Source organism: Anopheles marshallii, chromosome 2 (genome assembly GCF_943734725.1).
Source record: "Anopheles marshallii chromosome 2, idAnoMarsDA_429_01, whole genome shotgun sequence".
NCBI lineage: Eukaryota > Metazoa > Arthropoda > Insecta > Diptera > Culicidae > Anopheles > Anopheles marshallii.
The window spans coordinates 26,320,182-26,339,459 of NC_071326.1; the positions used below are offsets into that span (position 1 = coordinate 26,320,182).

General features: G+C 44.0%; 1 protein-coding gene across 1 annotated transcript; it reads right to left on the bottom strand.

The window, feature by feature from the left end:
• Positions 1 to 1,868: 1,868 nt before the first annotated feature.
• LOC128719459 (cyclin G) lies at positions 1,869 to 18,086 on the bottom strand. The gene is made up of 6 exons (XM_053813083.1): positions 17,948 to 18,086; positions 11,549 to 12,285; positions 4,317 to 4,559; positions 2,377 to 2,751; positions 2,059 to 2,282; positions 1,869 to 1,956 (listed from the first exon to the last, which is right to left on the bottom strand). Exons 2-6 carry the CDS (start codon positions 12,263 to 12,265, stop codon positions 1,869 to 1,871), a joined length of 1,647 nt encoding a protein of 548 aa, XP_053669058.1. The 5' UTR covers positions 12,266 to 12,285; positions 17,948 to 18,086.
• Between the last annotated feature and the right edge of the window lie 1,192 nt (positions 18,087 to 19,278).

Here is a 19,278-nt window from a genome sequence, read left to right on the forward strand (position 1 = left end):
CTGCCTTCACGCGCCTGTTTTCTTTCGGTTGCTCCAATAAAAATGTGCAATCGTTGTATTGAAATTCTGTTCTTTAAAAAAAAAACAAACGAGAAAATCAATATTATTCCAGACAGTTCGTGTTGTTGGTACAAAACAAAATAACATTTGTAAACATAAACAAAAATGCTCCCTCTATCTTCATTTTATCTCTCTCTCTCTCTCTCTCTCACACTCTCTGCTTACTTATACTGCAAAAGCACACACTTTTCAAGATGTTCGCTATTTCTTTGTTTGCAAATATGTTTTCTGTTCTGTTTTCTTGTTTCTCTCTTTCTGTCTCTTTCACCTCTCTTATCATCATTTGAGCGTCGCGTAATTCTCGTCGTTCCGTGTTCCATTCAAACGTGTATGATTCCTTAATAATCGTACGCACTTTTAACCCTTATGATGGTGGCGAATGCTTTTTTCAGCAAACTAATTGCGTCCCTTTTTTCCGTCGAAACGTGTTTGTGAGCACGCTAACAGTTTGCTCAAAAGAGATTCACCTTCGCAAAACACAGTTGTGCTCTGGTTATTAAATGTCACTTGCTTATGTAACTGCCATTTTAAACCCTACACAACTTATCAGCTAGGGATTTTTTTAAACCGTTTTGTATATTTTGTACTTTTTTTGATTTTCCTTTTATCTTTCTTTTTATGCTTGCATATACTTTTGCGTAACTTTTCAGAGATTTTTATTGATTTTTTTTGTGTGTTTTGTTTGCTTTAGATTTTTTCGCTCATTTTTGTTGTTTTTTTTTTGTTTCATTTCAAATAAAGTTTGTTCCATTTTTACGATACGAATTTTCAATGATGTTCTGCAAAAACCCGCCTGCAAACAGGCGTTATGTCAATGTAACCAATTCTATCGCGAAACAACGACAACTCCACTCTCAACCTTACACGATTCATAGATCTTATCCAACGAATTAAATTGTTTCTTTTTCTTTTTTGTTTTCTGACTGCTCTTTTTTGTTTTACACTATATAATGAAATAAGTGTTATAGAAATATGCATTCTCTTACAAAAAAAGGGGAGGAAAACAAAATAAAATTAACATTACCAACCGAAGTAGTTTCCCGATACTTGCAGCTTTGTTTGCTCCACCGTTGATGTCGGACGAGTCTCCGTTTCCACACACGCTGTTTCCCGCTGATGTTCCCGATGATGTTTATGTTAATTCGCTGCAGAACCGCGTCACATAAGTTCATCTTACCAAAGCAACGAATTTCTCTCTCGGTGCGCGATGATGCTGGAATCGTTTCTTTGGGTATGTGCTTATGCGTATTGCCACGATGCCTTGGTCAACATTTGTAAAGCATATTTATCACTTCTTTGTTTCTTGTTTCTTCTTGCAGCTGCTGATGGTGTTATCACATACGGAGAATGCTACGGAAAGGTAGCATATTATCCTTGTTGTCCCCATCTTACCCAACCATATGTTTTTTTTCCCTCATAGCAATATTGTCCACCTTGTCCGATGGTAGGTCAGGTTTCAGAAGGATGGTGATGGTTAGAGGATATTTTGGAGTCCTTTAATTTTCTTCACAGGTTTAATAACACCGATGTAACGCACGGTCAGCCGTAGAGTGGTGTTCAAACGGTTGATCCTGTTTCGCAATAATAGCATTGTGGTAGGGGGTGTTTTGCTACTTTCGAGCAGAAACTCTGTCTCTCCACCTCGCAATCGCTCGCGATTGGAAACGGAATGAGATTTGTTCTGAAACACCAATTTCCTTCACACTATGTACGACTCGATCCGATATTAAACCACTAATATGTAGGAGAAAACAGAGAGTGTTGTGCGCGTAAGTGTTGACGCAAATCGATCGATCGAGTTTGACCATTTACTCGTCAACGAACTGTTCACAAACGGCTACGATCGGCGATGTTGGCCAATCTTCTCCATCGTCTTCGGAGCTTACGCTGCCAGTTCTGATATTGTGAAGGAGCATGAGAGGAAAATAAATATTAATTTTAACAACGGTCATTTCCCGCTTTTCTACAGTTTATGCCAACCGCGCTGAAATTACGTACCTGAATCTAAGATTGTTGTTGCTCATGTGACCATGGGTATGATGATGTTCGGCAATCGTTGGCAAATAGGAGGTCAACTTGTCAGTGGGACGCAGCACACGCATAGTACGGGATGAAAGTTTCCATACTAGCCGCTGCTTGTACGGGATCTTATGCTGCCCGTTGTAAAGCGAAAGAATCTTCGTCACAATACTGTGACTGTAAAGGAAGCTGCTGTCTGGGATCTGCGAGTAAAGGCGATAAGAAGACGTGTTTATTAATAACCGTTTGTCCAGTGGAAACGATAGTCTCCACATCCGCTGGGTAATGTGTACTTACTCGACAGAATTTCTGCAGCTGGATGGCGTAGTCAACGAGATCGTGAATCTGTTGATGTACCAGACCGTTGTCCTTGTTCGCGCTAACGTACACATCCATCTGGGTGAAGATCATCACGAGCGCCAACTCGGACGGGCGAATGCTAGCGCAGCTAGCGTCGCACGCCAAGATTTCGAGCCGCATTTCCAGATCGGCTAGTGAGATGGCTGATTTGAAGATTTCAGACAGCCCGAGCGCATTTGCAGCCTTCTCAAAGATGTAGTAAAACAGCCGGATGAACGAAAGCGCCGTTACCGGGGCCAGATTCATCTGAACGCCCAGCTTGTTGGCGACAATGTCCGCCATTCGCACCAGATCGCGAGACGTGCAACGACACTACCATAGGAAAAGAAAGTGAAATAAAATCATTAAAATGATGTAACAAGAGGCTCCTAAAAATATTTCAACAAAATTGTCTAAAACCATATGCATATGGTTTTCGAAAATGTACACAAAAGTAACACGTGCAATAGCAAACAAAGTGATCTAATGCGTTTCATATAAGAGGAGACACATCTGGTTTTAATTTCCATAGCCATCATCCCGCACCGATTTATGTGAACATCGAACCATAGTTACGTTTATGTCGATGAAACTTTCGTCCCAAGGTTCAGTACTGCTACACAGTTAACAGTGATGGCCAACCCTTAGTTCGCTACACCATTAAGATGGTGGGTGTGACTTGTATACACGCACATAGGCGGCATGGGGAGAAGGGAAGATCTACAAAGATATAGAAAATTGCTGCAAGTGTTCAGTGATTGAACGACAATTGAAGAAGCCAAGCCCAGTATAAGAGTGGGGAAGCTACTAACGGTCATTGCTCACGGTCGCCTTTAAGACCGGGGCAACGATAATCAAGCAACGATATGTGTGTACGCGAGCAGAAGCCCACGTTTGCGCACTTCAAATTTTTATCGATCATCATACACGATCCCCCACACCCCACTCTATGGTTGCGCGAGAGACTATGTTTGTTTACGCGTTTGTCTGGATACATTCGGTTCGGTGTTACGACGCGCGTTCCTACAGAAATGCATGCAAAGAGTGCGTGCTACAAGTCTGCTTTTCGTTGTAGGGACGCTTAATGGTGGTGATGATTGTTACACTAATCAACAAACATACACACACACACCTTCTTTGCTATAGCCGCCTGTGTGGGGGTAAGACGTTTAGCTCCAATTTAGCTGTGTGCCAAGAGGTTCATTTGTTTACCTATATGATGACCCAACCGCTGTATGTACATTAAGCTAATAAATAACGCTAATTTTCATCCAACAACCTGCCACACAACTAGAGCGATTTCATGACAAAATGGCAACAGTAACATGCAAACTCATCATCATGACGGTCCTCCTATTGGTCTGGGCATGGCATGGGCAATTCAACTGTTGGAAACGGATATGTCAGCTCAACTAACACCATCCTGCTCACATTTGAAGCTCCAATCGAATAACATCTTGCTACGATCGTATGTTTATTCGGTCGTAAACGATCGATTTCTATTTTCATGCCCCTTCGGACAAGCGAAGCGTGTCGAAAAAGGGCACCTCGCGTTTAATCTAGCCGTCGGAAGGGAGGGACGATGCTACAGTGGGGTCCGTGTATACATAACTCTACAAACAACACTACATTGCTGTGGATGAGTATATGTAGCAACCAGTGCTGAAATACTTTGACGGCTATTCTAGTGTTTGTGAACACAGTTTCTCTAGATCATGCTAGTAACAAATATGTAATACGACAGATCTTCTTAAACCAAAAGATGTAGTATTTGTACGATCTACGCCACGGTTATGTCGGCTCACCTTGGTATCTACCAAGACACTATGTGCATTAAAATTAAAACTATGTGAAACCATGCTACTCGACAGAATTTTCTTATCCATAGTAAAACTTACCTGCGAAATTGCAATTAGATCCTCGGTGTCGATGATCGGCATGCTGAGCTGCTGCACTGCCAGATGGAAGGAACTGACCGAAATGCACGCCATATGCTTCGGGCGGACCTTCATCTTGGTCAGGAAGCGATCAACCAAGTTAATGGCAGCGAACAGGACATCGTTCGGTAGCTCGTACCAAACCTTCAGGCAGCGCAGCACATGGGCAGCTCCATCGCGGGTGCCGATCGTGATTTCGCCATTCTGTGAAGCAGAAACAAATGGAAGTATACATAAATAACGGTGTCATTGGCCTCGCATCAAGGATAAGCATTAAAGGTAAATATTCAATAGCGATTTGAAAGGAATTGGGAAGAAGTACCGCATCGGTGGATAGTAAACAACAGACAAGAACAGCAAATCATCATAAATATTAATCAAAACAACCTCTCAAACAAAGGCATAATACGTATTTTTACAGGGTCAAATCCAATCAACGATTTCATTGCAATGTTTCACAGTTCCGCACAAAACACAGATTTCATCTTTTACAAATATAAACAATAACAATCGCTTGGCCTCCAAAACTCGGAATCTTCGGAATGGGAAAGCGGGATACGCGAAAACGCAGTGGTAAGATTATGTAAAAATGAGGTCAAAAATAACCTGAAACCGAATCCCATCATCATATGGAAGATTGTCAACAACGGGTGTCGCGCGCTGCTCTTCCCACTGGCTGCGTTGGTTGCGGATGTTTGCTTTACCAAGCGCACGACATGAAGAAACGCATACCCAGATGAGGGACGGACCGTTTGTACGCACTCACACTGGGAACGCATTCGACACACAACCCACACCCACCCAACCTTCAAATTTCACATCTTCACAAAATATTTTCACAGTGACAATCACGTACTACCAAAACACGAACGATTGATTATGGGGAGGGGAAGGTGGAGCGGTTTAAAACGACACACCAGGAGGAGATACGGTTGCCCCACAGCATAAAGGGTCTTCATTTCAATCTTAAACCGTCCCCGAACGACCCCACATCGTACGAAAGGCTTCATAAGATTCGAGTTTCACTTTTATTAATTTCGACTCTGAAGCATCAAAAATGTGTTCAACACATTGAACATTTATTCATTAGTTGACACCGGTTCAGCTAGATAGATGGGACGACCTAATACTTCCTATCGCCGCCTTCCTTTGCAATACAAAGTTGAGAGACGAAGGACGTCACGTAGGTTTGCCTATCCTTCACACACAACAAAACACAGTCAGCTGAAGTGCCAAACGCTTTTATCGCGCTGTGTTCAACTACGAAGGCAATATTCCGAGAAGGACACATCCTTCTGTATGACAAATTATCCACACGTAACAAACCGTGCGCCATCATCAAGGCGTATGTAAGCAGAAAATAGCTTTAAAAGAGCACCACAGCTGTTGGCCTGACGCGCCACATCGTGTCTCAAGCTATGGTGTGTCAATTGCCCAATCAACCGTAAGCAAAAAGGAAAAAAAGTACACCCGTTTGCGCATTTGAATAATCGAGACTACATCAGATCTGCCCGATGGGGATAGCGATGCTGGGGATGATGTTGTTCATGCCTGAATAAACATACCGCTTGCGACATCGAGATAGAAAAAAACGGCACAGGTAAGTAAACGACGATGGACAATATGCACAATATTCACACAAAAACGTAAAAGTGCATTACGAAATGGCCAAGGTTCGTCCCAATGTGTGACAATTCTTGGTAGTCGAAAATAAAGGAATATTAGTAGCAATTACTACCGTCGCGTAAACATCCAAAACCCCATAAACGAAGTGGGAGAGAGTTCCCGCAAACAGTGCGGGCGGGATCGAAGGGATCGAACCAGTTGACATTGAAACCGAAAATAAATCTTGAACGCCTTCCTCTCTCTTTCTCTCTCTCGGCAGTACCACACCTGTCCATATACAACGATCCCCATTTGGTTGTCAAACAACTGTCTCCTCCGCTGTACAAAACCTGTATGCGCGCACACGCATACACACATTAAAGTCGATTTGTTGTGTTGTGTCCCTAGTATGTTTCGTCTTTCCTTTGCTATCTGGTTTCTACCCTCTTATCCAGCACCGAGGTTTTGTATGGCGTTTGTATGTGTATGTGTTCCGTCGCAAACGGATCGCATCAAATCAAGCTATTGGAACAATTGTAAACTGGTTCTACCGGTTGTGCCAAAAATGTTGCGTCCAGTATCGCTCGGTTGGCGGCATCTAAAAAACAGAAACAGCAACAAAACATTTGCATCTTTTATTTTCGGGTGATTCGATTACAATAAGCCAACCGCAGCGATCGGAAGTGATCGTACGTTGTCGCACTGCTGCTGGATCGATTTCATGTGATGCATTTTTGTTTGGGATGATCACTTCGCACACGCACACGGTCGCGTATCGTCCTCTACGGTCTAAATGTAAAACATTTTACCCCCAGTTTGGCATGACGTGTTCAGCAACTACATACGACAATCCACTGTTTTGTGTTCGACATAACAATGTCAATTTCCCTTCTCTTTATGTTCCGCGCTCTAGTGCGAGATCTTCCGACCGTGACGGTCACGCACGAAGATGTAAAAACGGGCGCGAGGGACAAAAACGATAAACGGACAATAGTATCCTACCCATTGCAGGGCATTCGGTTTAATCTACAACACACGACGAATCTAGAACTAACGTTTAGAACTGTGGATGAGAAACGAACGGATGGTGTGTTCCGATAGCACTTCCTGAATGGGTAACAGGCGCGCGTTGAAGCATTAAAAATTTGGAAGGAAGACAGAAAAATAAAAACAGGCACGTAATGAAAGCATAAGCCTCCAATTGCATGATCAACAGTGTAAATAAAGCGATGCTCTAGCACTGTTCTGTTTGCTTCCTCTGCCAACGGAACGGAACTATGTTTGAACATTTTCTCTGTGTCCCTCTTTCTACATCTGCATACATGGTATATTCATTCTATTGATATATGTTGTTTGCTTCATCCATATGTAAATTCGTGCTGTTATACGACCCCCGATTGTTTTTCCGTTCGGTCACTCTCTACATCTTTCCATTTCTGGCGGTATTTCATTTTCCCCATGCATTCCATCTTTATCTGATGAGGAAAAAAAAAGGAAAACTGAAACGGTACATCTTGAACCACAGAGCTGAAAGAAACGGCTCGACTATAGCAACTAAACCGAGCGTACAGGCGTGCGCCACACAACATGTGGGAGAAATTATTATCAAGTGATTAACGAGTGATTAACGTACGCCCAAACACACACACACACCGGGCAACACAAAACCGGGACCGAGGCATTAGAGCGCGATTATAATAACTTGAACGATGTTCACTCCCAGCTCAAACGGCTGTAGACAAACGCCCCACCCGGTCCATGTGTAGTTTGGCATGTGAGACAAAACTAAGTACGAGTAAGAAAAGCCCCACCCAGCAGCCAAGGGATCTGTGCTTAACAATCCATTCTTTCTGTTCCGCACCACCCAGCACACGGTCCAATGAAGGCGACGAGCGGACGCGTCGCCGTAAAAAAATGTGTAAGTTTCTATTTTCCGTCCTATGCAAAGTAACCAACGGTGGCATGATCATCATATCACAGTGGTTCGCCTGTATCTAAATGCACTAGCGATTTCGGTTCTGTTACACTTCACGGCAACTTCTGGTGAATCGGTGCAGTTCTGTTGCAGAATGCAACGACACGTAGCTGAAGTTAAATGCATTGCAACACAACGACAACAGAACGTGGATAGTAAAGAGACGCAGCAGCGTACTCACTTAGCGTCGACCGGTTATTTACTTAAGCAAGCAAACCGAACACAAAAAACCAGTACCCTAATCCAGAATGGCACCTTCGTTCGGTCTATAGCTAAGGCTACGCCGCCATTCATAATTGTATGGCCAGCTTACCAGAACTGGATGGTAACAATGTTTATTAGCCTATGTATAACATGGAAATCACACACACATACTACTTAATTGCCCCGATGTACCCTACACCCTGTAGAGCGAGAAGCCGATCCCTGCATACAAAAGAAATAGTTCGCAACGCGAGGTAGTTATCAAAAAATTATTGAACAAGAACTACAATCCCGTTCCCACCGGTACTGCCAGTGTCCCTAAAACTTGTCTGCTGCGAGAACAGCGCTATTGCTGCATCATTTCAAGCAAGACAACCTACTATCATCTTCAGCCAGGGGTATGACGAACAATAATTATCTTATTTTCTATCGGTTATCTTGCAACAGAACGAAGACAACAAGTCTCGCTGGTGCTGACGTACATGACCATAAACGTCGCGGTAGGTAAAGGGGGCTGTTATTATTGCTGCTTTATCACACATTATCACGCAGTGCGCTCTGGGTACAGTGCACGGGGATGGGTGGACACGCCAACACATACCGCTTCACAAACAAAAAAGGAAGTTTAGTACAGCTTCGATTGTACACCACCCTCGGCCTCCTCATTTTGCCTTCGCTCGCTCACCGTTGTTGTACGGTCGTTCACCTTTTCCGGGGGTAACTTTTCGGTTTCATTCTACCAGTATAAACGTACTGATAACAATCCGACAAAACGGAAAAATCATGCTGCAAACGGTTTTTGTGATTGAATGTGATGTGATTATTTTTGTTTTCTATTTTTGCTGCACTAGGTGTAATACCCAATTCCGATTGCGAGTACTATCAGGAAACAAACTTCTTTGTTTTTGTTTATGAAAACAGCTCGTTCGTCGTTTCGTTTAGCTCGTACGATGAGTTTGCTATAATGGTTTTATGTTCCGTTTTTCGTCCTTTCTACCAACCACTGTCTGCATGTGATAAGAGCCAACGAATGATTCGGCTGAGATATTCATCCCTAGATCCATGTGTTGTTTGTTCATGAGTATTCACATTCTCACCTAAAACTATGTACAAAGTTAGTTTATAGTTTATATAGTACACAGTTAGTTTTATAAAGTCAAATCCTTGAAACAATCCCAATAACATCAACAAACTCATTATCACCACGCATTTGTTGATGAGCCTCCGCTCAAAGGGCAGACTCGTAAAGTTCACCTTAGTATTGATCCAACACTCAAAACACGGCGCGGTACAAATACTTGAAAGCAGCTGCTAACATTGAAGTGTTAAGACTTAGCGCTTAGCAGCAATCAGATACAGCCCTATCGTATGCCATATTCCGTCTTCGACGGGTGTCATATTTGTTGGGTGCGCTATCAGTGGGTCATGCCATCAGACAGACGGGCTCGGTGAGCGACGGTGATAATAAAATATGCCATCAGCGTAACGGCCAAATGGGGTGGATGTGTGTGCGTGGTTTGGTGGTTATCTCTTCCTGCGGTCGTTCGAACAAAACAACAGCACGTCGTCTTACTGCATGTTGTGTGGTTTGAAATGTTTTAATTTATAATACAACCCTTGCACAATTGCAATATGAAGCGAATATAAAACACGAAAACTTACACCATTAAATAGTTTGCAATAAAAACAAGAGCAAACAAAAAAGAAAAGTTGCAATCTCATCCATCTAAAATTTGCTTGGAACCATTATTTCCCATTGCTCCCAAACCACATTCGGATTAAAATCGACCAACGAAATGATACGATCTCATTTAAGCCATCGTTCTAAAAATAAGTGACTACGTGATCGTACACACATCCCACCCCTAATCTACTCTTCTACAAGGGTATTGTTGTGCAAAAAAAAAATCCAATCTATAGCAGAGCATAGCACGCATACAATGTTACAACATCACACCAACAACATCGCCGCAGAAAACACACAATATATTTCAATCCCCTATAAGCAGTTCTGTAGCAATACGGCCTGGCCGTTCTTATTGAATAAAAAAAAAAAAAATAAGCAGTTCTGTATGTGTGACACTGAGAACATGTTTGATGAGGAAGAGCTCACACCAGAGAGTTCGACGCAATGTCTGCAAAACAAGTTTTGTTCGGGGCCTTCCACAATAGCCTAAAAAAAAATGCGCCGTATGAGAGCAGCGAGCAAAAAATATTATTTCAGCGGCTCCCCCCCGAAAACGGATGTTGTGTTTCTTGGGGACGAAATCCCGCAAGTGTTACACAGAAGAAAAAAAACTCTATGTTGACAAAATTTAAGAACGTTGTTAAATTTCACAACATAACGAAAAGATTATTTGCCGAAAACGACTCACCAACAACATCCTCATAGGGTTACGAAATATGCACGTAATTCATGCATCGATTGATCACGAGTGCAATGGGATCGTGGAGCGTGAACTTGAACTGACAAAATCTTATCCTGTTTACTTGACTGTACAAGCACTCGGTCGCAGATAAAGAAACCTTCCTCTAGAGGAGTGCTACAGTGTACGTAAAAGGTGGCAGATAGACACCGAAACAACAAACCATATCTGTGCTGGGATCGCTGATAACGGGACACAGATATGCTAAACAGATGAACTACAGGAAGAAATAAACAAGCTCCATTTGCGACATTTGTGTCAATATAACCAAAACATGTCGTCTATTGTTTCATCCGAACATTTTCATTGTAATGTTCGTAACTTTTTTCTTATATGTGGATTGGAATCTACGCTCTGCTACTTACAACCATTTTTCCAATAAGGATTTTTCATGCACCTACAAGAATTATAATAATTATTCGAATTATTGAGACAGTAATGGGCACAAAACCATGCCCATAATTCACGTGTGCAATTTTCATGCATCGCCTAATCGCCTTAAGTGAACAGCTGGGCCGCTGGCAATAGCTGACGTCGATGGCACAACACGTGTGCGCACCCGTCTTCTGTGTGTTCGAGAGAGTGTGAAGAAAATATTTTTTCGTTCGCCCAAAAGCTCCTTCCAATGCATCGGGTGGTCCGGCGGGGACTCTGCTGTGCGTGAAAAGGTGGGTGAGCGCAAGTCATTAAAACTTTCGATTTTTGTTTTGTTTTACGCTTGACACCGCCACCGTCGTTTTTTTACTACGATACGAAAAGAAATATGCTGGAATGTGTGTTGTTCCCCACCCAAACACCAATGCGCGTTTTGAACTTGAAAATGCAAACCACGATCGTCCACAAACACGCGTGTTTGGGGCTGTTAAAAAAGGGTTTTTGTACTTCTTTCTTTTCTGTGCACACCTTTATAAAAGCGGCGAATTTAAGATGGGATAGTAAAATGAAAGTAAAAATAGCGTGATTGCTCACTCTCTGCTACTTACGACTGATTGTTGCGGCAGGTAAAGGTTGGGTTGGTACTTCGGTTCCAGGGCAAGCAGTTCACTCAGCTTAGCCATCATCTCCTCGAATGTCTGCGCTGGCATTGCTGGTGCTGGTGCTGCTGCTGCTCCGGTGATGGTGCTGTTACATGTTGCTGATGGTGCCGATGATGGTGATGAAGATGATGCAGTGTTGGTGGTGTGCTTATGTGGTGAGGTGCACTTAGCCGCTGCCGCTGCCCCGGCAGCTCCGACTAAGTCCTGGCCATCGTCATGATTGGCGCATGCCGTGCCGTCCGCGGCGGTATCCATCATCATCGGGTGGTTTCGGTGGTGATGGTGGTGGTGATGATGCGGCGGGTAGTGATAGCTGGTGCTTTCGCTGCCCGGGCCCGATGAGTGCATGGAGCCGCTGCCGGTGACAGTGGTGCCACCGCGGCGACAGTCGTGCGACGCCAACAGAACTCCATCAGCAGCATCCGGTGTCCCAAGCCGGCCCTCCTCTGACAACATCCGCTGATCGTGATGCATCGTCTGGCCGTGCGCATGAACGGTTGTCGGTGGGCTCATCCTCATCATTGGCCGGCGGTCATCGTCATCCTCCATCATCATCAGATGGTTGGAGGTGGACGTGTGTAGACCGTGGCCGCCGATGCCGATGGGCTGCTGGTCGATGTTGTTCATGCTATCGACAGAGTAGCAGCTCACAGGGACAGACATACTGAGGGCTGGCCTAGTACCTAATACACGAACCGTGCAAAGGGGATTTTCGTTAACGTTCGTATCGTTTGCAAACAACAGCGCGTCCGAACAAAACGGATTGGAGGTCCGATTAGATCGTGCACAGTAATCGTGTGATTGACGCCCCGCGAGATTGAACGGGTTTGTTTTAGGGAGGTTAGGAAGAAAAATAAGAGATTCGAATTGTCGTAGAAAAATTAGCGTTTAATTTTTTGACTAAATGTAAAAAAAAAACTCCAATCCAACGGACGTTTTAATTGTTTCTTCGATTTTTCTTGCTCTTGTAAAAACGGGTAATGCTGCACACAGGCCAATCCAATGAGCACTCGACTGTAGCCTGAACGCAACCTAAACAACACACCACCGATCACTTTCGCTGTGTGTCTGGTTAAGCCGTTTCAAGTCGTGTACTATTGCAATTGGTTGCGGGATTTGCAAAACGATAGGTACTAGTAGTGGCGATGGTTACGCACCGAAAACACAGTTCAGCCGCACTGATGTGACTGAGACCGCTTTTCGCGACAGGGAACGTAACCTTTATTTTCTGAAATGTGACACTCAGAAAACCCTCGTTATTTCTCTCCTGTTTCGCTTGGCCACTTTTGCTTCTCTAGGCTACTCGGTTCTTCCGTTCACACAGCTCGATTCTTCAAAAAGCCAAACAAGAGGGTGCCAGTTGCGGGTGGGTGGATGCTCTACCAAAGTACGGAGACTTCAACGCGAGTATACACCAGTTTGGTTCAAGACGCGCTTGCGAAAGCGCGACGAACTAACTTTAATACTCTTTTTACGGTCTGTCTGAATCTCGAACGTACTTATATTCGTACACCCGCCTTGTACACCGGGCCAGAATCGTGTCGGAAGAACTCTATTGGCACAAGCTTTCGACAGTAAGGAGGACGGATCACAAACCCCTTTTTACTTGTGATCGCGTACGAGCAACTCGCGTCGTTTTTCTCGCGATACTTCTTTACGAGCTGCTCGCGACAGTGTTTAAACTACAATCTCTTAGTCCTTCGTACACAGCGGTCAATTAAATCTCGTTCACTTCACCGTGTGGTTCGCGACGGTGGATCTTCTGCGGGAGACACTCAGGAGAGCGTGCACCAGGAAGCTATTGAACTGCAAACGATCTAAAAGACCTTCGTACGATTTTTATGGTTAGCCGACGGTTTACTTCTTCGGTTCACACTACTGCTGCAAGGCCGTACCGGGAGGTGGTGTGGTTTTTGTGCTGGTTGTATTCTCGATCGTTTATATCCTTGTCTTGCGCGAGTTTTCTTCTTAACCAAGCAATTTCTGCAAGGAAAAGATCGCAATCGGAGCGAAGTTGATCACGAGTAGAGTACTGAATATGCAACACACTACTGGCTACAGCGGGAAGATAGACACGCAGGATCTGTTGCTATCCTTGAAACAAGCAGGGTGAGCGATCAGCACGAACGATCAGTTGTAATTGGTTGATGCAAAGTTTACCACCACAGACGCCAGAAAAGGAACAGTGTTCGAAGAGAAACAACCACAACAGAACCAGCCAAACGCAGGTAGGCAGAGAGAGAGCGTGCTTGAACCAGTATACGTGAGCTAGAACTATGCTGTCTTGTCTGTCTACCCTGAGCTTTTCGCTATGCTTCTGGGCGAGCAAATAAGCGATTTTGCTCTATTTCCGTGTGTTTTCTTCTATAGACACGCGACACTTACTTTAAAATCTGGAAAATTTAACAGAAACGGTTAACGCATATTTTTGGTACTGGAAAATCAAAATAAAGCAGATTATGAGTAACGACTGGGAAAAAGGGAAAATAAACAACCTTTGCGTAGGTGTGTGAGGGTAACGAACAATAGGAACAACAGGAACAAAAGAGATAGATAATAAAGGGAAACAAGGTAGGTTGTAATGTAATGGGCGTTAAGGAATGTGACCTGCTAATGCGTGTCTCGATGGGTCACCGTCTATTCAAGGCTTTATATATTGAATGCTTCTGTCTGTAGCCTAGGGGACTAGAAAGTCGATAGGAGTTCAGAAGACGGGACAAACATTAACATGAATAGTGTATGGCATTCACTAATGGGATGCGTGAGCGGCACTTTACCAAAACCTCACCATAATACATCGTTAGCAAGTGCACATTCTTGAGGATTGTAAAATAAATAAACAAAACTAGTTCTTATCCTGTTGCATTTCCAATGAATGAATCACAGCTACTTAAACATTATCCTATTCCTGGTTTTGTGAGTCATAGGTGTGAGTTTGATTAATGTGTGCGTAGGGTGCGAATCAACTGAAGAACTTATCTTCTCCGTAGAAACGCTTATCACGTAGCCGATTTCCTCCGAAATATAAATCAATATAGTATTTGTTCTTCCTTTTACTTTCATACCATTAGACCCCAAAATGGGCGGTATTTCAACTTAATCTTTTCTTTGACGACCCACTTAGGAGCGTAGAGCCGTTAGAACAGTAAAGTACTGTACTCATTATCACACCAGCATTATCAGCTCGAAGGCACCGTGCACCGCCGTGTTTGAGGGGGTTTGAATCTTTATTTTGTTTTCATCTTACGAAACGGATTTCAACGGTTCCGCGTACAAAGCATATAAACATGCAATTAAGCCGGGATGTGTTTGCTGATTGCAGAGCCGACTCCCCATCAACAGGAACACACCTCCCCGAAGGTTAGGGCATTAAAAATAGAGAACAGCTCGAAACTACGTCCAAGCGATCACGTTTTTAGCAACGCACTGCACCAGCAGCAATCGAATGGTTTCAACAAGGCACTTCTTCTAGGGGATTTCTCGTGCGCACCAACCAAAAACTCCATGCAAAACACATGTGCAGGCCACATGTACAAACGAGGGTTACCATCTAGGGCGACTCTCAACTGACGGAAGCAACCATTTCACACCCGTCGATCACACACAATGGAATGGAGTGTGTAACATTATAGCTGCACTGTCTAAACTCCAATGTCCTATCGACACCCTGGCCAACGGAAGGAGGGAGGAAGCTGGGGTATTATGTTGCTTGGTACGGTGATAAAGGTTGCTCATGTTTAGCACTAGCTCCAGCAGGGCTGTCTCGTAAGCCTGAACGTGCGTATCACGCGCTGCACACGAACGGAACCACATTAGCGCACAAAGCGCGCAAGAGCTTCCGAGTGCAAACGGTCGGTGGTCTTTATCAAGCCACAAAACACATGGACGATTCGGTGAATTTTTGTTACAGCTAGCAGGAATGAACAGGTTTGTCAGCACGTGCCACACTAACACTGAAGGACAGGTTACACACCTGAGTGTTCCTTTTGCGATGACGGTGTGCATTATTGGGAAAGTTTGTTTGATGCAATGTCACCACCTATAAGGTGAGCACTAAAGTATGACCCCGGATTTTATATCCTGCTTGGGGTGTGAGTCAACTGGCAATGAGCTAATTAGCCGTGTACCAAAAGGGCTGCACTTTGCACCGATTCCGAAACAAGGACAAATCGATGTTACGCAGTAAACACGATGATTGGTCGCACATCGCAAAAAAAAAATAGGACAACAAGTTGGTTGCTTCGATTCTAAATTTGCTACCAGCGTCCATTGATACATCTATCATCGAGCCACCACTTTTCCGTTCTCGCTAAGAAACTCTTTTCTTCGTTTCCATAGTGACCAATGGTTTGCTACGGCGAGGAAAAATATTTTACGTATCAAAAAACAAAAGAAAACAACATGCATATGCGCACAACAGAACACCAACCAAACGTTGTGTCGTTGTGAAACTGCTGGTAATCAAACTCGGCCAACGAAGTAGGGAAAGAAACGTTCCTTCTTTGACCCCGTGTGCTTTGTGCTACCCCTATACGACCGTGGAACGTTTTGTTTATTTGCGTCAAGTGTGTGGTGAGCTGTGACGCCGTTGTAGCGTCATACCCCACATACCGTGTGCTGTGTCGGTGCTTTGAATGCGTTTATACGTACGATGGAAGGCTCTGGAAGGAATCAAATGAGGATCCAATGATCTCGTCATCTCGATGAGCTTGCATAGCTTTTTTCACCCATTTTGGGGGAAGGGTGCAACAACACAAATACAGGCTCATTTTAAAAAAAAATACAGGCTCCCCCCAGCTGCTTTATGTAGTGGTGTGTTGATTTGTTGTGCAAAATCATACACCCGTAAGGAAGAAGGTGGATGACAAGGAAACTTGAGGGGTATGTTAGGAGGGTGATAAGGAGGTGGTAAGGGTGAATTGTATGTAAATTTATTCCCGTTTTTGCCTCTTTGGCCTCTTTTCCGCACAAGTGGAGAGAAAAGGGCAGCAAGAGGGAGACTATGCACGATGGTGGTTGCCCCATCGAACTATTTAAAACATATCAAGCTCATGAGGACACACACACAAAATAGTGAATATCGTAACAAAATCCACGGTACCAGCTAAGCTTACATAAATATGTTTACATGACCAAGCTATTTTGGTTAATGAACGCAATACACAATACAAGTTGTCTATTACTAGAGCATAGAAAATCATTCTAAAATAATCTTGTTTTACTGCTACTGTACGGTGTGTGGCTGCAAAATGTATTTTGCTTCGAAACTCTCCAATTGGAGAAGCTCCAAACCCGTCCATTTTCCCCAACATCAACCCCATTTATTTTTCTTTCGCGATGTTTCGCGCACTGAGAAACAGATGATTTCGCTTCGGTTCCATCTCTCCACATCAAACCTACACAACTAACACACACTAATGCTAGCCCTTGCACATACACTATCGCAGCGCAAAACGAAACTGCTCCGCACACCAGTGTGGAGCAGCAACATAAAGCAAGCTGATGGGTTTCATAAAAAAGAGAAAAAAATGACATGACCTGTTCAGCGATTGCGCTAATGAACAAAATTTTCTACATGCATTTGTAGTGGTGTTGATGATGATGTTGCGTTTGGAGCTTCAATTAGTTTCTTTTTTCTAATTTTCCCCCCCGTTTCACTTAGCAACAGCACAAAAAACAAATGCGTCACCTCGCTAAATTCGAGATCTCGCATACAAACGTTGGTAAATTCACGCAATATCTTCCCGCAGTAAAAATATGCCCTAGTGCAAACATGTCCAATCATGTAACCCAATCCGAATTCACGTTCAAACGTGATCTGCGCTAGGGATTCACGTCGTAACCTATGTTGGTGAATCGTGAAGATGCTCACCACCATTGCGAGAAACAACGGTGAGAAGATGCGTGATGATTTTGCGAAATTTCTCACCACGTCTCGTAACAACCATGATGTTTCTCATCATCCTGGCCGCGAATCAGACTATAAAGTCTAACAAAATAAATAATCTTCAATGGCTTGCTAGCAATTCAATTTCCATGTCCACACACTTGGGCGCACTTTTTGGGATGAAAAGTAAATATTAACCCTTTTGTACTCCGCGCACCCTACGCACACTCGCACACACCGCATGCACACAACACACATTGCTTCCCTGCGCTGACATCACATTCCTACAAGGCAACAAAAAAATCAAGATGGCCGCCGCGTGACCATGCCGTGGTAACACATTTTGTGGCTCACATTTTACACTATCTTTCACACCTTTTACCATTCTTTACGAGCAAGAAAACGGTCGCAGAATACGATCCTTCAGCGTAGGGAAAGTTCTAATCTGGATCACTTACCCGGATGCTTCCGTGATTGTGGCTCTCACTTTTGCGTCACCCCAGTGTCCAGCCAAAAAGAACTATTCAATTCGGTATTAGATTCTACAATGACGGCCCGTGTGGAGAGTTGGTCGGGCTTGAGCTGCTGAATCTAGCACATTCGGTCGCTGCGCTGTGTAGAGTTGGCTTGGATGTGTTGGTGCGGTGAGCTCTGGTCGCTCTCCACAAGTGTCGAGGCTTGCCGAACGTTCACGCACACTCTGGTACGCTGATTGGGTCTCCACACATGCGTTGGCTGTGTGTGCGTGCAGTGTTTTGTACTGCTGCTGCTGTTGCTATCTCTCCACTAATGGATTTCAATTTTCGTATTTAGAAATTGTCGTTGAAAATGTTGCGTCAGTTTGGGGAGAGTTGAAATTTGCCTCACAGCGTTCTTGTTTGATGAAGTTGCGTGTTGTTGCTAAGGGTGGTTTCAGTTATCTGTATAAAAGTAGGGAAAACAAAAATAAATAAAGCAATCAATGAAGAGTGAACAGAACAGAAAGACGCCAATGCATTTTCCAACATCATATTCGTCACGAAGCGTTACGTCCCTGAACTCATACAACAGGAGACGAACAGGGAGCCTGACTCCTCACAGTTCCGCGTTCAATGTCAGCTGGTCAGGAGGAGAAGGTCTCTTGTACCGTCTCTTCCTTTCCATCGCATCCTTTCCTTGCGTGTAGTTTTGCACATTCTCCCAAAACCTTTCAATTGAAATGCCCTTCTGGCCTCGTTCGGGTGTTCATTGCTCCTTTACGCGCAACCTTCACCCTCTTTTTGCGTACACCTCATCACACCTCCGTGCCTCGACACCTCGACTTACCTTTGGGGCTGTGTTGACGATGGGTATTTTTACTTCAAATGCAGAACTCTACTAAACTCCCCAAACTAAACTGCAGATTGGTGTTTACTTTCCGTGGATGTGAGATGATCTTACGTATAATGCGCGCACCGCAAGAGCTAAATTAATTTAAATATCACAAACATGTATCTTCCTCAACTACACTAAACTGGCAAATAAGTTACACACTCAAGCGGGGGGGGGCTCCGTTTTCCTTATCGCGTCACCTTTACAAGGCTGAGCTTTGTGTTGTTGTGTTGTGGGTATTTTCAGCCACTTTTACTCCTATTGCTACTCCTCGATGATCGCGATGCGGGGAATGCACACACAACATACGGGGCGGGACGAGAGCGCGCGCGCACGCATATATCACAGATGATGTTTGTTGTTTGGTCCGTGGTATTAGGGCAGCTTTCACCTTAGCGACGGGACCATCTTCTTCCGTTTTCGAGCAGGTTGTCACTTT

Excerpts from the sequence above, each read along its gene's own strand:
- LOC128719459 (XM_053813083.1), bottom strand. The coding sequence starts at position 12,265 with ATGTCTGTCCCTGTGAGCTGCTACTCTGTCGATAGCATGAACAACATC. Across the intron at positions 4,560-11,548 it reads ACCTGCCGCAACAATCAGTC|AATGGCGAAATCACGATCGG; the intron begins GTAAGTAGCAGA and ends TCTGCTTCACAG. Across the intron at positions 1,957-2,058 it reads AACAACAATCTTAGATTCAG|AACTGGCAGCGTAAGCTCCG; the intron begins GTACGTAATTTC and ends TCACAATATCAG.